At 39.9% G+C, this 22,098-nt stretch overlaps 1 protein-coding gene across 1 annotated transcript in view; it reads left to right on the top strand.

The window, feature by feature from the left end:
• The window catches only part of PTPRD (protein tyrosine phosphatase receptor type D), a 592,319-nt gene that overhangs the window by 355,330 nt on the left and 214,891 nt on the right, over nucleotides 1-22,098 (top strand). The window contains exon 5 of the mRNA XM_084834479.1: nucleotides 20,200-20,388. Coding sequence (XP_084690605.1) covers nucleotides 20,200-20,388 — 189 coding nt within the window. The remainder of the gene's footprint in view (nucleotides 1-20,199; nucleotides 20,389-22,098) is intronic.

The following is a 22,098-nucleotide window of genomic DNA, read 5'->3' as shown; positions in this document are numbered from 1 at the left end:
AATTTAAGTGGAAATTTTGCAAGAAGCAGCTCATGATCTGAGCCACAGTCAGCTCCGGGTCTTGTTTTTACTGACTGTATAGAGCTTCTCCATCTTTGGCTGCAAAGGACATAATCAATCTGGCTTCGATATTGACCATCTGGTGATGTCCATGTGTAGAGTCGCCTCTTGTGCTGTTGGAAAAGAGTGTTTGCTATGATCAGCGTGTTCTCTTGGCAAAACTCTATTAGCCTTTGTCCTGCTTCATTTTGTACACCAAGGCCATGCTTGCCTGTTATCCTGGTGATTTCTTGACTTCCTACTTTAGCATTCCAATCCCCTATGATGAAGAGGACATCTTTTTTTGGTGTTAGTTCTAGAAGGTGTTGTAGGTCTTCATAGAACCGATCAACCTCAGCTTCTTCAGCCTCAGTGGTTGGGGCATAGACTTGAATTACGGTGATGTTGAATGGTTTGCCTTGGATTCGTACTGAGATCATTCTATCGTTTTTGAGATTGTACCCCAGTACTGCTTTTCCCACCCTTTTGTTGCCTATGAGTGCTACTCCATTTCTTCTAAGGGATTCTTGCCCACAGTAGTAGATATGATGGTCACCTGAATTAAATTTGCCCATGCTTGTCCATTTTAGTTCTCTGATTCCCAAGATGTCGATGTTCAATCTTGCCATCTCATGTTTGACCACCTCCAGCTTACCTTGATTCATTGATCTTACATTTCAGGTTCCTAAACAATGTGTGCAATTCAACTGTGCTTAAGAGAAAGTAATGAAGGCTTTCAACTGGCTGTCTCATGTGCTGGCACGGCCATGTACCCCAACCAAGTCTGCTGTGTCTTGGCATTTCGTAGTAGATCCAGGAAAAGGAAGAGCACCCAGTGGTTGCCTACTGTCAACCCACCCCCGTCTGCTGTGTCTACGTTGCCTTTTTGTTGTTGTAGGAAATATAACCTGTTATTTCCAAAACCAACCTAGCCAGTGTTCTGATTCGAAAACCCATCTTTCTTGAATTCCAGTTTCAGTACATAGGCTGGGTTGAAGCTGAAGCAGTGCTGGGACAGCTCTCCCAGATCCATGCAGAATTGTCTCAGAATACTGAGCTATCGCCACACACATGATAAAAATAGCTCAGACCCAGTTGCGTCATCCAGGTGTAGGCAGAAAGTGGATCACCAGAAGTTTTTGGACTTCAGATCCCAGCATTCCTGACCATAGGCCGTGCTAGCAGGGGCTTCTGGGAGCTGTAGTCCAAAATATTTGGAGCCGGTCCACCTTCTGACTACCCCTGGCATAATCAATGTCTTAGGCAGTGTAAGGTTCCATACACTTTTTGTAAGGCTCTTGAACGCCCAGCTGCAAGCCCCTGCCCCAAAGCTCATTTTTGTTGCCCTGCTATTCCCTTCCCACTTACCTGGTTTGGCAGTAGCAGCATCACTTCCACATGACTGCTGGAGCAATGTCCCAGAGACCTGCCTAATTCAGACTTTGAATCTTCTGACATGGCATTGACTCTACACACACTGCACTTTTTCAATAATCCTTACTATGTCAAACATAAATAAATAAATCAGAAGTAGATTTCAGTATATGCGTCTTCAGCTGTAGGTTGGGGATGTTAAAGATGAACACTTTCACAAACTAAGGTCAAAACACATGAGAAAACACTCCAGGGAGTGGAGGAAGAAAGAGCAAGAGATCCTGACACTGCTGAGGGAGTATGCCAATAGGAGAAGGAGGAGTAAATATTGTTCTGTAACATAGCTGAGCTAACTACTGCCTTCTGTAATCCAGTTTGGTAGCAACCCAAAGGCATGGGTGCAGGACAGGGAGAAGTAATGGAGAAAACTTCAAATAATAAGAGCCCCCGTGCTTCAAGTTTGAATTCATTTGAACTTGGTGAAAGCACACTGAGTAGTGTGCTTCCTGATAAGGAATCCTATATAATCATGAAAACTGATACATGTCAAGTTTTAAGAATGATTGTAAATGTAATTGCTGTTGTTTCTATTGTTATGGTACACTGGAGGGGCTGTTACACTCAGCTGCCGATTCCATTTACTTGCTGTACCTATTGATTTAGGAATGAACTGATGAGAATTTATAAACCACATACTGAGTTATCCTTATAAAATGATAGTATGAAAACAATTCTGAACACTTTAAAATTAGTAGCCTTTGCCAGTTGTTCTAGAACTTTGTAATATTCCTGTCTCCGGCCAGTAGGAGTACAATTGTTAATATTCCTTCCCACGTTTTTATAAGTGCGGGTAGGGTCTACAAAAGAAGTTTACCCAAGCTCATATTTTTACAATTCAAAGATGGATCTGATTGCCTACCTAGTACCTAACATGATATTTTGTATGTATGCAGATGAAAACTGTGCTCAGTATTTTAAATAATTATTCACAGCTCCATTCTTTATTAGAAAAATGACTATAATCCATGGAATCTGTGAAAAAGAGATTTATTTATAGAATGTATATCCTGCTTTCTAAAAATGTCTGTGAATGCAAAAATTGCATCTAGATGTGTGTTAATGCTAACTGTCTCAATATTTTAAATGTGCATCCTTTTATAGGAAATATAACTTGTTGTTTTCCAGTCATTTGTAATATACCTCCTCTTTGTGTATACTTATATTCTTGTTAGGTTTTTTAAAAAATCACGACTGGATTCTGCCATTATTATTATTATTATCATCACTACTACTATTATTATTATTATTATTATTGACACTTAACTTGCATTTTGAAGGAAGCTTTGCAGTCAGCATTCCTGTTTCTAAGAAACAGCTCCCTTAGGAAAAAGCCAGAGGCATTCTTTAATGGGCTGTGGGATGCACACTCTGGTCCTTCCCCAGAGGCTGAGAATTCTACCTTGACAGAACTTCTACCTGGTGCCACCGGAGTTATGGAAACAATGACCAAAAATTGAACCTGCTCCTTCCCACAAGGCAATGTGGTATCTGGCCAGCATGTTTTTGATACATTTTTAATGCAAAATATATCAAAATGTGATCTTGTCAGGTTTATTTTGGTCTCTGTCAAAAGAAGTTGAGAAGCAGCTGCTAGATTAAAAATGTGGTGGGGTGTGTGTGTGTGTTTGTGGGGGGGAGAGTTTTTACCATTCCGAATGACTAACGTACTTCATTTAAAAATAGACACTTCTACTCTTTTGTGGTTTTAACAGTGCCATGTGGTTCTCCATGAAGGAATCCATGCAGCATTACACATTTGCCTTTTCTGGTTAATCTATAACAGACTGTGAAATTTCCAATACGATAACAATTTGACCATGAAATTTGTCATGAATAATTTATATGACTTAAACCATGTACCAGCAAGTCTCCATTATTATAAAGGCTCATTTCAAATACTGAAGTTCAAATACTTAACCCTAATAGTGAATCTGTGCACAGCTTGACATTTTACTGTAATGTGAACCTTTGACTGCATTATGCTATCTATCTATTTTTTTATATATATATTTTGGAATCTGTTCCCCACCCCCTACGCCTGTTGCTATTATGTATAGTTTCTGAATTCTGTTAGTCTACCTGAGAGACTAAGGGTGCAATCTGGCTGTGGCATGCTGGGAGTTGTAGGCCTTTTTTCTGTCTAAACATGCATAGGATTGCACCTTAACAGGACAATCCTAAACATGTCTACTCAAAAGTAAGCACCATTGATTATGTAGGGTTATCAAGTAAGGTTATTCCCAGGAAACTGGGTATAGGATTGCAGCCTAAATAACAATAACAACAACAACAACAATAATAATAATTTACATTTCTATACCATCCCATAGCCGAAGCTCCCTGGGTGGTTTGCAATGGTTAAAAACATTAAAAATACAATATGCAAAATTTAAAAACATAAAAAAACACAGAGACAGTAAACATAGTTTTATATCTAAAAACCACTTTGAGCAATCAGCCAAACCATCAAACAAATCCAGGATCAATTAACACTCATCACATGCTGCCAAATGCATGGGAAAACAGAAAAGTCTTGACCTGGCACTGAAAAGATAACAATGTTGGCACCAGGTGAGCCTCATTGGGGAGATCATTCCGTAATTAGGGGGCCACTACCAAGAAAGCTCTCTCCCTTGTTGCTGTAAATAAATGCCTTCTAAATTTTGCAAGAAGTTGGAATTTCAGTTGATTTGGACAAAGCAGTAGGTAGGGATTATTAAATATACCTATCTTTCATTTGTTATAAAATACAGCTTTTAAAATGGGTTGAATGTACCAGTCTCAATTCTTTATCAGGAGACTAAAGGTTCTATTAATATGCTATTAAACAAGACAACCCATTCTACAAGCTCAGTGTTCTAGCTATATACTAATATCAAAGGCTTTGGACAGAGGAACATATAATTCCATTACTTAATGCATTTCCTTTGATCATGTAGTTTTGTACATCCTTAGCAAGAAATCTATTTTTTGAAGTCCTTCACTGATTTACACCAATTACGCAGGTATTTTTGCATTTGGCTAGCATACCTTTGTCCCTTCATATACTGATTCTGAAGGACAGATATTGAGAGTTCATTGGAGGGATCTCACAGCCAATATTCAAATGTACTCAACCTTAAAATCCTTTTTTGCCCATTCTTTCTTTCTCATACTGCATTGACTGTGAGACCAGATTCACACTCAATTGTTTCCTCCTTGCACTAACAGAATTGTTGCTTCTCCCTGGACCACAGCATGCTTTGTGCGATCTCTTGTGTATGTATTTTATTATAAACAAGGTTACTTGACTGATGTTAATAATTTGTTACCTTAATTCTGAACTTGCAAAAGACACTGATACAAACCAAAACTTTAATTTCATCATTGCTAGATACACCACTCTAGTGCAAATGTCAACAGGAATTGTTTTCATGAATGTGAGCAGAAATAGGAAATAATGTGTAAACAGATTAGAGAAGCCAGCGTCTTCCTAATCCTCATTCTTGGTAAGCTCTATTTTAACCATCATTGAGGGAGCAATCCTATGGCCGCTAGACAGCAGCTAGACGGCCATAGGATATCTGGTTTTCCGGGAACTGGCCTTGGAGTTCCTAGAGAACCATCCTCCCCCCACTTCCACCCTGCCTCGGAGGCAGTACGGAACAGCCCCATGCTCTGCGCTTGCAAGAGGAGTGCGGAGAGGCCAAAAAGGGGCATTCCAGGGGGTGTTCTGGGGCAGGGAGGGTGGAAATGCCTGTACGACACATCCAATGTGTCGTACAGCAGCCTCCTCCTCCGCTCTGCCCTCCTGTGGCTAGACAGCTGCAATTGGCTGTCTAGCTGAAAATGTAGGGCAGGAGCGGCACAGAGGAGACGATCCCCTCCATGCTTCTCCTGCCCTACATTGGATAGGTGGTTTCCTCCAAGTTCGGAGGCAGCCACCTATCTGAATAGGATTGCGCCCTTAATGTACTCCTAATCCTATCTATCTCAGGCTGGCACTTTCTTGATCATCTTTCCAATCACTTTGCTTCACTTTGCTTTTTCTATAGATTTATCCAAATCAGTTTCATCTGGTGGAAATCTGGATAATTTTATTTGTGTTGTCTAAAAATTCAGTATGGGGATATTCAGGTACAGTGGTTAAAATGTTGAACTAGAATAGGTGAGAACCAGGTTCAAATGCCCACTTAACAATTAACTCCCTGGGTGACCTGGAGCCCATCACTTTCTGTCAGTTTAACCTACCTCAGATGATTGGCAATAAAATGAAGGGTGGGGGGAATATGCTACCTTGAGCTCCTTGGACAAAAAGCAGACTATAAATGTAATAAATAAATACATAAATACATAAATAGTTTCATATTCAAGTTATTTGATGTTAACATATATACAGATGCAAAGACTGCATTCCATTTGGAGGTAAATTATGGATTCTAATGGCTTTTTCATGAATAAAAATGTAATGGATAGGGATGAGTGGCTATGAGGGGCTTTTTTGTAGGCGAGAACTGTATTGATATTTTCTCCCTGTGTTGATATTTTTCACATCAGGACAGATGTGTGCTTTAGCTTGTAGCCACCAGATCTTAAGATGTTCATTAATGGAAATAATTTACAAAAGTGAAGAAAATGTCACTCTTCAAATAATAGGCTGAGAAATTAAATATGGTTGCTTACCATTTCTAAGCTGAGTCTTTCCCAGCTAAATAAAATCTCAGTACCTTTTCCTTCAGATCAGATTTCCCTAAGCTCCACCCCACAAACAGGAACAGGTTTAGGAATTGCCCTAAAATTTCCTACGAACAGGAACAGATGCTGTACACCAGTCTTCCTCTGCCTCAAGTTCTTCCTGCTTCTTCCAGCTTCTAGGATGATTGAGATGTTTCAGGAACTACTTGTTGAAGTTCCCTCTGGTCAGACATAAAATAGGAACCTAAAATAGGTTATGTATAATTTGCTTTGCTCATAAAATTGTCATGTTCGTATATTAAATTTAAAAGTTTATTCAGACAATAACTACAGATTTACTCTGAGTTTACTTCTTAAAGTCTTTAAATATAATAATATTTCTATGAACAAACCAAGTTAGGAAAATAAATGCTGCTTTATGTACCTAAAGCAGCCTTCCCCAATTGTTTTGGACTACAATGCCCAGCATTCCTGACCATTGCCTGAGGCTGATTAGAAGCTGAAGTCCAAAATAGCTGGAAAACACCAGGTTGGGGAAGGCTGTGCTAAAGCAACAAAGTGACTTTAGATCTGTAAACAGCCCTAAATAAATAAGTATTGCTTATTTTTAATTTCCCCCCAAAATGTCCTTTATTCCAGAAAAAGAACTGGAGACGCCCTGATCTTTCCCCCCCCATGGCTTTAAAATCTCTGGAAATTCTACGTCTTTACCCAGGACACAGATCTCAGGACACAGAATGGATGGGTGTGTGCAACCCTGTTGGTTCTTCTGGACCTCTCAGAGGCTTTCGATACCATCAACCATGGTATCCTTCTGGATTGCTTATCTGGACTGGCTTTGGGAGACATAGTTTTTTTAAAGTGGTTCCAGTCCTTTCTGGAGAAGCTCTTTCAGAAGGTGGCGCTAGGGGACTTCTGTTCCACCCAATGGCTGTTAGCCTGTGGAGTGCTGTAAGGTTCTATCTTGTCCCCTATGCTTTTTAACATCCACATGAAACCTCTGGGGAAAATAATAAGGAGGTTTGGGCTGAAATGTATCAGTATGCGGATGATACTGAGCTCTACCTATCATTTCCATCAGCACTGGAAGCCTGTGGAACTCTTGAAAAAGTGTCTGGAGGCTGTTTTGGGATGGATGAGGGTGAACAAGCTGAAACTTAATCCAGACAAGACAGGTACCGTGGGTTGGGAATCCAACTATTTCAGATGAAGGTTTATGACCAGTCTTAGACGGGGTTGAACACCCCCTAAAAGTCCAAATGCACAGCCTGGGAGTCCTCATGGACTCTGAGCTAACTGGGGAAACCCAGGTGGCTGCATTTTACTAGCTTAGGCTGGTATGCCAGCTGCGGCCCTATCTGGAGAGGACGGACCTTGCCTCAGTTATCCACACACTAGTCATGTCCAGGCTGGACTACTGTAATGCGCTGTACATAAGGCTGCCTTTGAAGATGGTTCGGAAACTTGGCAGAATGCAGCCACCCGAGTATTGATGGGGGCGAGGCGATTTGATCACATAATGCCTATATGGCACCAGCTGTACTGGTTACCAGTGTGTTTCTGAGCCCAATTCAAAATGCTGTTTTTGACCTTTGCCGCCTTAAACAATTTGGGACCAAGTTACTTGATGGATGGATCGCCTTCATCCATATCAGCCTGCCCACACTTTAAGATCAGAAAGAGAGGCCCTTCTCATTTGCCCGATCCCGCATGACAGCAGTTAGGTGGGTGACCACATGTGAGAGGGCCTTCTCTGCATTGGCCCCACACCTTCGGAACAAGTTGCCATTGGAGGTCCGCCATGCTCCATCACTGCAGGCTTTTAAGAAGGCCTTGAAGACATATTATTTTACCAAAACTCTCCCCACGATCTGAGTTTGATCCCAGCAGAAGCTGGGTCCCAGGTAGCCAGCTCAGGTCGACTCAGCCTTCCATCTTTCTGAGGTCAGTAAAATGAGTACCCAGCTTGCTGAGGGAAAGGTAGTCATGACTGGGGAAGGAAATGGCAAACCACCCTGCTATAGTCTGCCATGAAAACGCCAGCAAAAGCGGCATCCCTCTAGGAGTCAGTAATGACTCGGTGCTTGCACAGGAGGAACCTTTCCTTTCCTTCATTTGAAATGACTGCTGCTGTTCTGTTTTTGCTGTTGTTGTTGGTTTTACTGTCAGCTTTTATTGTTGCTTTTATTGCTATTTTATTGTGTTTATGTTTCTATTGCTTTTAATATTTTAACTATTTGTATGTATTTTATTGTTGTGAGCCGCCTTGGGAGGGCTTCTGCCCTGAAAGGCGGCCAATAAATTTTTTAAATAAATAAATTAAATAAATCTCTATGCATGTCTGAATTCTAATTTCAGGGATTAAGCCCTTCTGGAAGGCAAATGACTGGGGAAAAATTCACTTGTGCTAGGGGAATGAATGACTTCCCTCTGCAGCCTTGGCTCTTTTTAGCCAGAGGACAGGCTGCTGTGTTCATACGTGTACCTTAATTTGCATATTTACCTTTGTCACGAAAGTGGGAATGAATGTGTGCCTTTTCAAGAGGTGTGGCACACACACAGCAGATAAGACACTGTGCTTCAACGAAGTGGGGAATAGCTACTTCAAGGTGGGGGAAATTAGCAGCAAGACAGCTGTCTTAAGGGAGCCCTTTTTTTGAAGGAATTCAGAAAAAACTCTGAAATCTGACCTGTTTTCGCTGGCCTTTCTACACTTCTTGGGCTCCTCGTTTTATTGATAACTTGTTTTTATTGAATTTTTATAGAAGACGTATTTATTGTTTTTTATTATATCTGTTGTGTATGTTTTATTTTGTTTTAGTGTATGTTTTATTTTGAAGATGTATATTTTATTTTGTACACCACCTTGAGATGGGTCTATCCTTAAAGGCAGCCTAAAAATAATTTAACATAAAAAATGAAAGAAAGAAAGAAAGAAAGAAAGACAGTAAGGCTTTATTGATGCCATAGATAAGTTACAGAAGAACGAAATGCTTGGTTAGTATACGAGTGCTCTAGAATGTGGACCAATATACTACTTCCAACATTTATAACATAGAAACAATGGAAGATGGAGGCGGCTGAAATGTGCCAAATAAGGAATAGGAAGGAGGGTGCTATGGAAATGGCTAGGCAGAATTTGGGAAGTTGTATGCCAGGGGAAGTGAACTGCATGCTAGTGTACCGGTGGGTCACATGGAGTTTGAAGTGATAGACTCAGAGGAATAACAGAAGAAGGGAAAGGAAATGGATCCAAAGCAGTTATATTTATCCTGTTTCAGAGTAAGGAGAAAACAGGGACCTAACTTCCTGGTTGGTCACTGATACTTGGAAACTTCCATTGGGTGCAAGCTATTCTCTGGCTATACGCTTTTGGTTGCAAAATAGAATTTGGGAAGTAGAGCCTAAAAACAAGGCTTTTCCTTAGAACTTTTCCAAGGAAAATAACAAACATGAAGATAGGCAAGGGAACTGGGGAAAGGAAGGGTAAATAACTAAAAAGAAAAAGAAAAACAGTGTGGCTACATAAGTGGTTGTGCTTCACTAGCAGCCTCCACACAACTCCCTAGGTTTCCTGCTTGACCACAACCATTGGACTCAGAGCCAGCAACTCAAAGATGGCCAGTGGAATCCAAAGCCATTGAGAGGTCCAAGGGAACTAATAGGATCACACTCCCCTATCCCTCTCTTGACATAGGTCATCCCACAAGGCAACGAAGACAGTTTCTGTTCTGCAGCTAGTCCTGAAGCTAGGTTGAGATGGATTCCAGCTCTCTGGAATTGAACAACAACCATTTACTCAAGCATCTTGCCCAGGAAGAGGAGGTTGGGAACTGGCCTACAGTTGTTTTCATCTTTTGGATCCAAGTGAGGTTTCTTCAGGAGCATCCTGATCACTGACTTTTTAAAGAGAATAGTACTACCCTTTTAAAGAGGCTGGTACTGCCCCTATCTTAAAGAAGATTTTACAACTGGACCAACCCAGACATCCTCTCCCTATTAGATGTGATAAGCCAAGAAGGACAAGGGTCGACCATACAAGTGGTCAGCCAAATGTGACCAAGCACCTTGTTCACATCCTCTAGCCATAATAACTGAAACAGTCCCATGAATTTGTCTTATTCTCTTTTAAAGCCTTCTAAGTTGGTGGCCCATTATCTTCAGTTTATTTCTATGCTGCCTTTCCATGGTAAACCACACTCAAAGAGAGTCACAACTTCAGAAGTATTTACCTAATAAAATATAACTTGGCAATTAGAAAACAACAAAGTTCAAATAATCATACAAATATTAATAAATATACATTAAAATGGTATCCTGAATCTTCCACCATTCAGCTTCATTGGATGACCTTGAGTTGTAGCATTATGAGAAAATGAGAAAAAAAAATCTCTCTATCCATTTCCACACCATGCATAATTTTATACATCTCTATCATGTCCCACATTTACTTGCCTTTTTTCTAAACCAAATATCCCCAAATACTGTAACCTTTCCTTGTGAGAAAATGGACTTGGTTGGTGCTGGGAGGACTTGTCAACCAAGTCCCCTGCTGGCCACATTCCTGCTGCTATCTCCACTCTGTGATTGGAGATTACAGTTGGCATTACCCTGCACCACACTAACCCAAATGCTGCACAGGAGAAGCCCAGCTAACAGGGGACAAGGCTTAGAGACCAAGAATAAAGGCTTAGAAAAAAAGCTTTTGGGGGCTTATCAAAAAATCTGAATTGCCAAAATCTTTAGCATAACATGCAGTTATGTGTTGTTTGACCCTTAGATGGCTTTAAAAGTAGATTAAGGGGCACAATCCTATGGCTGCTAGACAGTGGCTAGATGGCCATAGGCTTGGACGGTTCCCAGAGAACTGCCTCTCCACCCCCGCCATCTTGTAGGTGGCATAGTTGTCCCTGGGCTCCAGGCTCGTAAGAGCAGCATGGAGCGGGGCAAATGGGGGCATTCCTGGGGCAGGGGCAGCTGAAGCCTCTTCACGATGCTTCCTATGCACCGTCAATCCCTCCACCTTGAACCACTCTGGCTAGACGGCCGAAATCGGCCATCTAGCCAATAATGCAGGGCAGCAGGAGCACAGAGGAGAAGATCCCCTTCACGCTCCTCCCGCCCTGCATTGGATAAGTGGTTGCCTCCGAGTTCAGAGGCAGCTGCCTATCTGCATAGGATTGCTCCCTCTATGGAGCTTTTAATGGCTGTTAGACATGATGGTTACTGAACCTCCATATTCAGAAACTATATTCCATTGAATACTAGTTACTGGAAAGCAACAGGAGGAAAGAACTTTTGCCTTCATAACCTACTTCTTGGCTTCATCTGATGGGCCACTCTGGGAAGCAGGATGCTAGACTAGATGGACTTTTGGTCTGGTAGAGCAGGGCTACCCTTACTGCATCCTTATCTTCAGTACATTTACCTAAAACACCTTGATTCAAACAATATAAGCTGCAACTTTTTAAAACTGTTAAACTATAAACTAAGTTGTAGCATTCTAAACCATTCTTAGTTGTAGCTTTACTTTTTATAGCCTTCACAAAACTAGGGGGGTTGATGGTTCTTATTAGATCTATTATTCAGATATCTGGAAACAGGATACAATCAATGTGTGGGATCACGAGCAAGGTGACAGCCCAACTTCCAAATGCAAACACAGACTGTGTAAGGTACAGGTCAAATGGAGGAAGTTTGAATATGCACAGGTTCTGTGTAGAAGGTACAATATCCATGTGGCCATCAGAGTCTGGGCCAGAGACATTGTTAGGCAGTGGCTGACCTGGGCACAGGCCCCGGATCTTTTTTGAGCTGTCTTAATTGCCATTTTTTAACATTTTCCTATTGACTTGCATTGGAAAACAGAAATGGCTATAACTTCGTTATTTTTTATGATAAATACATGGGATTTGGAGATCTGGTAGCTCCCATGGTACTGATTGAACCTGCCCAATTTTGGGCAATTAGGTGCAGTGGATTTTGTGCTAGTCACAAGTAATATTTGCTATTTTCAAAAAATCTGGCAAAGCAAAGGGCTATATATTTTGTCTGCTTCCACATAAGTACATAGAGTTTGGAGATATGGCAGCCCCTATATAGGTGACTGAATCTGCCGAATTTCAGACATTTATTTATTTATTTATTTATTTTATTTCTATACCGCCCAATAGCCGAAGCTCTCTGGGCGGTTCACAAAAATTAAATCCAAGCAACACACAATAAAACAATTTAAAATATACAGAACATTAAAACCACAATATAACAATACAACCACAATAAAACCTAGCAGCAGTGCAGGAGTTTAAAATACAGATTTAAAACAGCAAAGATAAAAATTTAGAAAGCTAAAATGCCTGGGAAAATAAAAAGTTAGACATAGTGGCTTTTGTGCTAGCCACAGGTAAAATCTGCTTTTTTCAAGAAAATTCGTCAAAGCAAAGAGCTATACTTTTTTTGGTGCTTCCATATAAGTTTATGGAATTTGGGGACCTGGCAGCCCCCATGGAGCTGATTGAACCTGCCAAATTTCAGACAGTTAGGTCCAGTGGCTTTTCTGCTAGTCATGCATAAAGTTTTCTTTTTTCAAAGACTAAAACAAAAAGTAAAAACTGCCAAGCCACACAGGAGATTAGAGATCCTAATCAGAAGATATTTAAGGTGACCATTAGGAGGTCACTATCCCTAACCTCTGGTGTAAGGTGTTGTTTTGAGGTGCAAAAAACCTCGCTCCCCCTACTTTTCTACTCTTACATGCCCACTGTTGGCAGCTTGCTTGCAATGAAATTTTGAAGAGGAAGAAGGAAGGGAAGAAAGAGTTCCATGTGAAATACTGGTATTTCACACAGCATCTGATTTTACTGCCCCAACCTGGAATCTTTGGCTTCCACAAAAGTTTAGTAGCTTCAGTACAGCAAAGGATCCAATCAGCCTCCACAAACTTCTTTCTCCCCCTCCACTTTAATTTCTCCTAAATAGCTGTAGGACTCAAATTATTTCAAAAGGAGGGTTAGGACTATGTGGCGTCATGATTGAGTAACTGGTAAGGCTTTTAAACAGGTTCTACAGTTTAAAAAAAGCTAGAAAAAGCCCTCAGCCACCTCACCCCATAAAGTTAATTTAAGTATGTGCAATCCGTACAAACCCTCCACAGCCTCCTAAATTCCTCTGAAGTACTAACTCTCTGAAAGGAGCCCGGGGAATTCTCTCTACCCCCCCCCATTTCCAATCACCATTCTTCTTTTCTTCTTCCCTCCCCTAGCCTGTTCTTTCTTTCTCTTCTTTATTCCACCCAGAGCATATCTTGAGAAATTCTTAAAGAGAATTCTCTTCAGTGGGCAAGAGAAGTTCTGAACTGTATTTGACTTTATACAAACAGACAAGAGGGTTGGGTTTTCTCCTTCTCACTCAAGTCTTTGAGAAAAGTGGGTTCACATGGTTGCAGAGAAACAAACCTGGGGCTGTTTTGTTTGTCAGCTGCCATTATCCAGCAATAGGAAGGGCTGTAGCTCAGTGGTAGAGCACATGCTTGGCATGTAGAAGGTCCCGGGTTCATTCCCCAGCATCTCCAGGTAGGGCTAGGAAAGAATCCTGCCTGAAACTCTGGAGAGCCGGTGCTGCCAGGCAGTGTCAACAATACTGGGCTAGATGGTCCCAGGTCTGATGCAGTATGAGGCAGCTTCCTATGTTCCTGGGAACAGAACGCTTTAATAAAAATAGGAGTTTGGGGTTTGTTTTTTAAGTGGAGGGAAGATAAATACTGCTCCTTTATACAAGCCTATGTATGCCTACTCAGAAGCCCCATTATGTTTAAGGAGGCTTTCCTTCAGGAAAGTGTGCATAGGATTCAAGCATGAGTTACTTTTGCAGGTAAGTTTGCACCCTGATGTTCAGCATGTTTACTCAGAAATAAGTCCTGAGGTGTGAGCATGGTACTGCAGGCGTAATACAGTGCCTACCTAATTCCATTTAATGAATTGACTACCCTTTCAGCTCAATCCTATGCATGTTTTGTCATTTGTGTTTGTTTGGGTTTTTTGCATGAACTCTAGCTTCAGTGGTGAGGAAAAGATACTTAGTACATGCTCAGAGCTTCTCCATAATTTAACCCTAGTTTCGAAAACAAACTCCTTGGCTGAATCCTGGTGAGGTCTTGGCACAAATGAAGTTATGAGGAGGAAGATCCAATGAGAGCTTGGGCATAACAAGGAGGAGGTAGAGGAGAGTTGCACAAAACAAGACATCTGTTTTTATGAAGAGTTGCTAGAGGATGGTAGGATGAGGAGGGATGGTTGCATAGAGGGGAATAGAATTGGTAGGGGGAGAATGTAAGTGCTCAGTGGTGAAAGAAAAGTATTCTGCATATGCTCGGAGGCACTCTCTATTTAAGAACATAAGAAGAGCCATGCTACATCAGACCAAGGTTCATCTAGTCTAGCATTGTGTTCACACAGTGGCTAACCAGATGTCCATGGGAAACCCACAAGTAGGACATGAATGCAATAGCACCTTCCCACCCGTGTTCCCTTGCTGCTAACACTGGTGAAATGTAAATAAATTCTAATCATTCTAAATTTGTATGCATGTATATCCTTCAGAAACTTTGCAGGTTTCTTGCCTGGGTGACACCTCTAATGACCTGTGCATTTTTATACAAATTTACCCCAAAAAATATTGAGGAACAGGTGAAGGGAAAGCAAATCACTCCCTCCCCCAAATTGGAGAACTCCCTTCTGCATGAACTGCTGCACCTATCCTTCTGAAACTTTGCTGGTTTCTTACTTAGGGACAACTGTAGGCTGTCTGTAATTTTCAGAACAATGGTCCACAAGGAACATAGGGAGGTAAGTATGTCTTCTTTTGGAGATCTCAAAATGTCAAGGCCACCCTTGCACAAAAACCCTTGTGACTATCATTCTGAAATTTGGAGTCATGATCTCCTCTGATAGGGCAATGAATCCTGAAATGTTTATCCAATTCTTCCAAGTAATAAAAATGTTATTGGCAGTTCCCTTTAAAAGAAAATCAAAACATAAACCCTGCACCTATTTTTCTGACATTGGGCAGGTGTAATCCCCTTCTAGGGGGCTACTGTGCCTGAAATGATCATCCAGTTCTGAACAAGAGAAAAAAGTTAGGTTTTTGTTTTTGTTTTAATTTCCCATGGTAGTCAACAGGAAGCATAACTACTGATTTTTCCAAACCTTGACTCTGGTTTGATGCTGAGCTGAAATGGTTTGACTACAAATTGGCCTGAGCAGAAGTGGGATGTTTTCCAAAATGCTGAATTGGTGTCTGAGTTGAAGTGGGGTGGGGGGGTCAGTGCACACTTCTTATGTATGTATGTAATCTATATAGACATGCAAGCACACCACATGCACACACCACACACACACACACACAGTGATATTAGAGGTGTGCTTAGACTCGGATTATATATATATGTATGCAAATCTGTGTTATGGGCCTGTGCCCCAGATCTTTTAAGAACCTAGCAACGCCCCCTGGTGTGGGCTGATTGCTACATGCATCCCACTCTCCATGCATTGATTATGCCCAGTTAATAAACATCTGAACAGCATTCCTGATGTATAAAACCTCAAGCACGGTTAATATATTATTCAGTTTCAGTCATAATCATTGGTAAAGAGAGAAGATAACTGAATCCGAATTGCATTAACTGGAAAATAAGGAAAAATTATCTGTAGAGATGCCGGTGAAGATTTCCTGAGCCAGGATCAGAAACAAACTTTGGGGGCTCATAAAGCCCACCTCAAAATGAAAAATCAGTTTTACAAGGCCCCAAATTCTGCTCTTGGTCAGATTAAAGCTGGGACTGATAATATTTAATGGCATCCTTCACCCCACCTATGTCCACTGCCTTCCCTTATCCCCCAAAGCTGTACCCTTGGGAACAGCAGCAAAGGCCAGCAGCAAGAGGATTTGGAAAGCTTTTCCTTCCCGCCTCTGTGTTACCACATCATGTTAGTTAGCAGCATGCTGTAGCATGATATAGGGGACTAATTATGGCAGTGGGGAACTATCTCTAATAAATCTAATAAGTAATGAATATTTGGTGAGTGTCTGCCGGGCTTTGAAAATCTGGCTATTCAGGCGGACATTTGGGGTGGGTTCGGGTTTTTTAGAGCAATGTGTTTTGTTCTGTAGATTATGTAAATTTGTTGTATTTTGTGCTGTTATTTGTATTGTATGCCACCTAGACTGGCCGGGTAGCCAGCCAGATGGGTGGCTAATAAATCTAATAAATAATCTCACATGAGTGAGATGTCTGAATATGCACATCTCCATTGTGCAAATTTTCCTCTGGACATATATGGAATTGTGACAAGCAGAAATGTAAGCCAAGCAACTGCATGTCAGCATCTTCAGTGTTTAAGGCTACACCTTCCAATTTTCTCCACCAAAATTAATGAAGAAGAAAAGCCTGTAAGTGACAGAGGAGAAGCCCATACACTTAGTACATATCTAGGGAATAATACTTCTTGGATAATCTGACCAATCTTTTACGCATTCAGAATTTACAGTCAGTTTCCACCTTAATAAAGAAACAACAGAGACTGCCTTCTTAGATATTTATTTCTCTGTAGATTGGTGGATTCTACCTCTTGTGTCTAATGAGCTGCAAATTATATTGTAAAGGCAGATAAGGTAAATGATTACTCCATAGTATTGTTGCTATTTCTACATCTCAGACAAACATAGAACTGCTAGAGGGACTGGTCCATAAAAAAAAAAATCTGAGACATACCTTCTGAGTACATAATAGAAATCTAGTTGTCTTTTGTTAATGAAGAGAATAACAGGATGTATGAAAACATGCAATATACTGGTACAGGAGTTTCATATAAAAGCTTCATGCCATAATTGCCCTCGTATAGAACTCATCTTCATAATTCTTCAGGTTAATAGACAGTGAAATACTGAGGAATAAATGCCTGGGACAGAATAATAAACTTAGTAGCAGAACATACTACTAAGACACCTTACAAATGCACATATTGCCAGATCTCTTGTAACTGCCACTATAAACAAATATGTATGTTACTTATATGACTCCCTGAGCACAAGGGCACAGTAATCTGCCCTTTAATGGCCTGTTAAACTGACAGTGTCAGATGTGAGCTCTGGGACATTCAGGTCTGATTTAAATTGTTGATGAATTACTAGCTAATTCAGCATGACTGAATATGAAAACTAAAAGTGGTGGACATTGCGGTTAAAATCCTAATGATGACATTAATGTGCACACTAATGAACATGACAAAATGTTTTTCTTTTCACTTCATGTAGAGGTTTAAAGCTACTAATATATAGATTAATACCTACTTTTCTCTCTAAAAGAGTATGTGGCTGCAATATAATTGCTGATTGATGTGATTGTTCATCTTGTTTGATGATCTGTCAAACATGGTGCCATCAAACTGGAAACACAGGTTTTATAGAAATAACTAATAAATTTAAAGTAGAACAGAAAGCAATTAACGTCTTATAAACTACACCCACTGAGATAAGCATTCCAATTACAAATTTCATTATTTCCTCCAGTCCGTTTTATGTTGAATACTGGGTTTTATTGCCAAATACCTGACAGCCAGATTGGAAACAAGCCACAACTGTCAAAGTACAACAGCTCTGACTATTTGAATCTGTTACATTGTGTTGTTTCTCATGAAAATTTAATGACGAGCGTGTATTCAGAAAGGTTCTGTGCATAAGAGAGATGGATAGAATTTAATTACCCTTATTAAAAATAAGAAAGGGAAGCTCTTTACATACGCCAACCTATTAGTATGCAAGATAGATTATCTTTGTTGTGTGCTTGTTTATATGACAAAGGGGCCTCAGGAGTGTTCTCTGCGAGTCAAGAAGGAAAAGGAAAGGTCATGCAAATGCATTAGAGTTACTACTTCAGTATAGCACAAGTCAAGCTTTATCTGTAATTCCCAAGGTGAAGGCTTCACGTCTTATAAACTGTTATCAAAAGTAGGTTTCTTTGGTAAGAGCCGTATAGCAAATGGCACAACGATGTCAGCATTTGACACTTCCTGCTTATTTGTGGAGATAAAAAGGCATTCACCCTTGCAAAAGATTAGTGACCACCACTCTGCTGTAGCAATATTTATATACATTCACATTGTCAGTGATTAAGTAGCCTTGGGGAGAAAGAGGTCACCAGGGAATGCAAAGATTTGTTTGGTATCCAAGGATATCCCTCTTAAGTTTTTCAGATACCTCTCAAAGCTTTACTGCAACTATGTGAAAAGATTACACCATTTCCTGGCTTAGGAAGTAATTTATTTGACACTGGACAATTTGTAGTCAATTATTTTTATTCCTTAAAGAATTGCGTGTCAATACTTGCCAAGCAAGATGTTTAATAACAAAGCATGTATTCTACAGTAGTTATTGACTCTTTTTCTTTCTCTTACTTGTTCTTTGTGAAGCAAAATAAGACTGCCGCTGTACCGCTTGTGTGTGTGTGTGTAAGGCTTTATAGCAGTGAAGGATAACTGAATGTGACTCTTAGATGATTACAGTAAAAGCCTTACACACTTTGTCATTTCTGCTTTGGATTACATTCTGGTCACCTATTAAATCAGACAAAGTTCTGGATTCAAACATCCACATTACTAGTTCCTTGCATTTGCTGGAGTGTTTAATCTGAGTCAGCACCCCCTCATGCTATATGCAAAACTTCTTTTGGAAATGCAAGAAAATTTAAAAGCAATTCATGATGTGGAATTGGAGTCTGCCATCCACTCCCCCCCCCCCCCGAGATTCAGTGGATACATAAGATTCTGGTCTGTGAACTATAGCTTCAGTCCTGCACAAGGTTACTTGGGAGTCAAGTCATATTTAATTCTGAGTAAATACAGATAGGAGTAGAACTGGATTGCAAGCATACTAATATGGAATTTTATTGAAATCTAAGGAGAGCTTTTCTGATGCCCTAAATCTATTGGAATCTGATTAACCATGGTTTATACTGAAGTAGCAAAAACCAAAGATTTATGTCCAATTGGTGTTACTCTGGTGACATAATGCTTTTTGATTCAGCAGAAGCTTCCATCTGTTGAACAGAGAGGGAGGTTATTTGGGGCAGTTTTCCTCCTCCCTGCAGCCCCCCATCCCCCCCCCCAAATCTGTTCAAGTAGATTCCAGACCCTTTGGACCAATGTGGGAGGTGTGCAGGGAGCTTCAGGAGGGAGGGGGAGTTCCTGAAAATTGCCTCTCTCCCTGTTCTATAGATGTAATCCTCTGCTGGATCAGACAGCACTTGGATACAACCCAAAAATATGCAATGCTAATTTTATGATAAATACATTTTTAAAATTTCCAGGAGCCAACTGATTTTTTTTTTCAGTAAAGTACACTTAATTGCTCATCTCACACATTATGGGAAGCCATGGTTTTCTGCTACATGGATTAGCCTGCAGAAGCCCTGGTTTGTGCACTCCACTCCCTTCCATTTCTTTTTCATGTGCCAGAGGAGGTGATAAAAAAAAACCATTTTTGATTTTAAACTAACCACAGTTCCCTGCGACATCCAAACTTGGGGAACTATGATTTGTTTAATCTGTGGTGAATGAGAACTAGGGATGGGGGAGAAACTCTTTTGATTTACACTTCTCTGAATTTTGTGATGCAGTTCTCTTATAAAAAATGCATCCTGAAATGCGCTTATTAGGGAAAATTGTGAATAAAAATGCATATATTAATGAAAATAAAGTACAAAAATGCATTATATTAGAGGAAAGTGCTTGCAACAATTGTGTATACTAGGCAAAATTGCATACAAAATATGTATATTTCCACACAAATTTCCATGTGGGCATATTTTTTAAAAAAGCAAACTGATGTAGAAAAGGGGTGGAGTGAATTTAAGATTGGAAAAATGAGAAACTGAAAGATACTGACATTGATTGATTCATCAATCCCTAGTTAGAACAAGCCAGAATCAAACTGAGAAGCGGTGTGAGCGTGGTTGCAGTAAGAAATACTTTGTAAACCTAATGTCTACTCACTTTTCAGAGGACCAGATTCCTCGTGGTTTCCCCACCATTGATATGGGACCACAGTTGAAGGTGGTTGAACGTACTCGAACAGCCACCATGTTATGTGCAGCCAGCGGCAATCCCGATCCTGAAATAACTTGGTTCAAAGATTTTTTACCTGTGGACACAAGCAACAACAATGGACGCATCAAACAATTACGATCAGGTAAGGTCTTGTTACTGTTTGCACTAATGCCTAAAATTATTCTCTCTTGGTTTTCTTTTCTGTTCCTTTTTAATTTAATTATTTTTATTTTGTAGGTTATGATTTCTCCTTCTCTTCTGTTTTTTATGTTGTTGAGCGCGTTGTCCATGTCTGTGTTATCATAGCCTGTTTCCAGAATCTGTCTGTGTGTGTCTTGCAGCTTCTGTTTATTCCACATTGCTCACTGCTGTGACTGTAGTTTTGATACTTTAATTTTCTTTACTGCTTTTTGGCAGTATTTGACAGATCCATTTTCTCCCTATCTATCATTATTATTATTATTATTATTATTATTATTATTATTATTATTTAAAAACAATTTATTTCAACATTGGACTTCAGAACATGCAAGGAGTACCAATGGTTATATCCATCCAACCCAAAATTTTCATTATATGACACTTAAAATATTCTAAAACAACTGTGTTTTGTGAATTCTTTTCAACATTTTGAATCCAGCAAAGATTAGCCAGTTTGGACACATCTTCTTCCCTCTCACTAATACATGAAACGCACTACTTTTTCTCAGGTGTACTATCTTTAACCCTCCCCAAAAGCAAGCAAGTTAACAAACAATAACAAAAAGGTCCTCCGGTTAGCCTATGAATGGAGAGATTTTTACTGGCTGAGATGTTCTGATGCATTTAGCCACAGTAGTGTGCCTAAACATGCTAAAGCTTCATCAGTATGATAATGTCCAGATCTACAGAAGCCTGCTTTTGGTGTAGAGTCCAGCTTTCGCTGCTCTTTCTCTTTCCCTGTTTCACTTCCCCAAGGAATCCTTTCCTTTCTCCCCCGCCTTATGCTCTCTTCAGCTTCATAATAAGATTACTCTAAATTTACTAAGTTTAAAGCTTATCCCCATATAAAATACAATAGAAGGGGGTGGGAAATATAATAAGCTGTTTACTTCAGCAAGTATAGTGCTGTAGAATCAGTTGTTTAATCACCTGTCTTCCCAGAACTTTTAGCTATTTGACCTGTCCTGTGATGTTAAACCGTCTTGTTAACCAACTTCTGTGCTTGTTGTCAGCAGAATTGTGTAGATTAAACTTCTGTTAATGTAAAGCTAGAAGTAATTTTCACATGTGACATAGATTATTTAGTATATAAAGCTTTAACTTGAAAACTTTTGTACCAAATTATAAGGAATATAATAATATTTTTATGCTGTCTTTCTTCTCTCCGTATTTAAATCTCCAGAATCTATTGGTAAGTGCTTAGTTCTGAAGCGCACTTCACCCCCACTAATTTTCATATGCAGAATAATATGATTATGGTATTATAATGATTATTATTACTCTAAAAATGCATGGCATGCATTTTACTAACAGTCAGTGTAGTCACCGGACCTGTTTAGTGGCACACACACAATCCTTCACAGAATTGTTGTTGTATCAGTCCTAGAAACACTCAGAAAGAACAATACACAAGTATCACATAGATGTAGCACAGTAAATGGCAAAAGAGTCCAACATAAACAACAATGTTTATTTCCAGATAGTCTTCGGTGTATCCTCTTTCTGTCTCTCTCTGTCTCTCTCTCTCTCTCTCTCTCTCTCTCCCCACATACATATATATATATATATATATATATATATATATATATATATAAGTTATCCAGTATCTCTTCCTAAACTATGTATTAAATGTAGTACCGTAGAGGTTTTC

The sequence above is a fragment of the Heloderma suspectum genome, chromosome 2, assembly GCF_057233095.1.
Source record: "Heloderma suspectum isolate Gila_16-S chromosome 2, 16-S_ref, whole genome shotgun sequence".
Lineage (NCBI taxonomy): Eukaryota > Metazoa > Chordata > Lepidosauria > Squamata > Helodermatidae > Heloderma > Heloderma suspectum.
The sequence above is the reverse complement of the archived record's forward strand: the minus strand, read 5'-3'. Positions and strand labels throughout refer to the sequence as shown.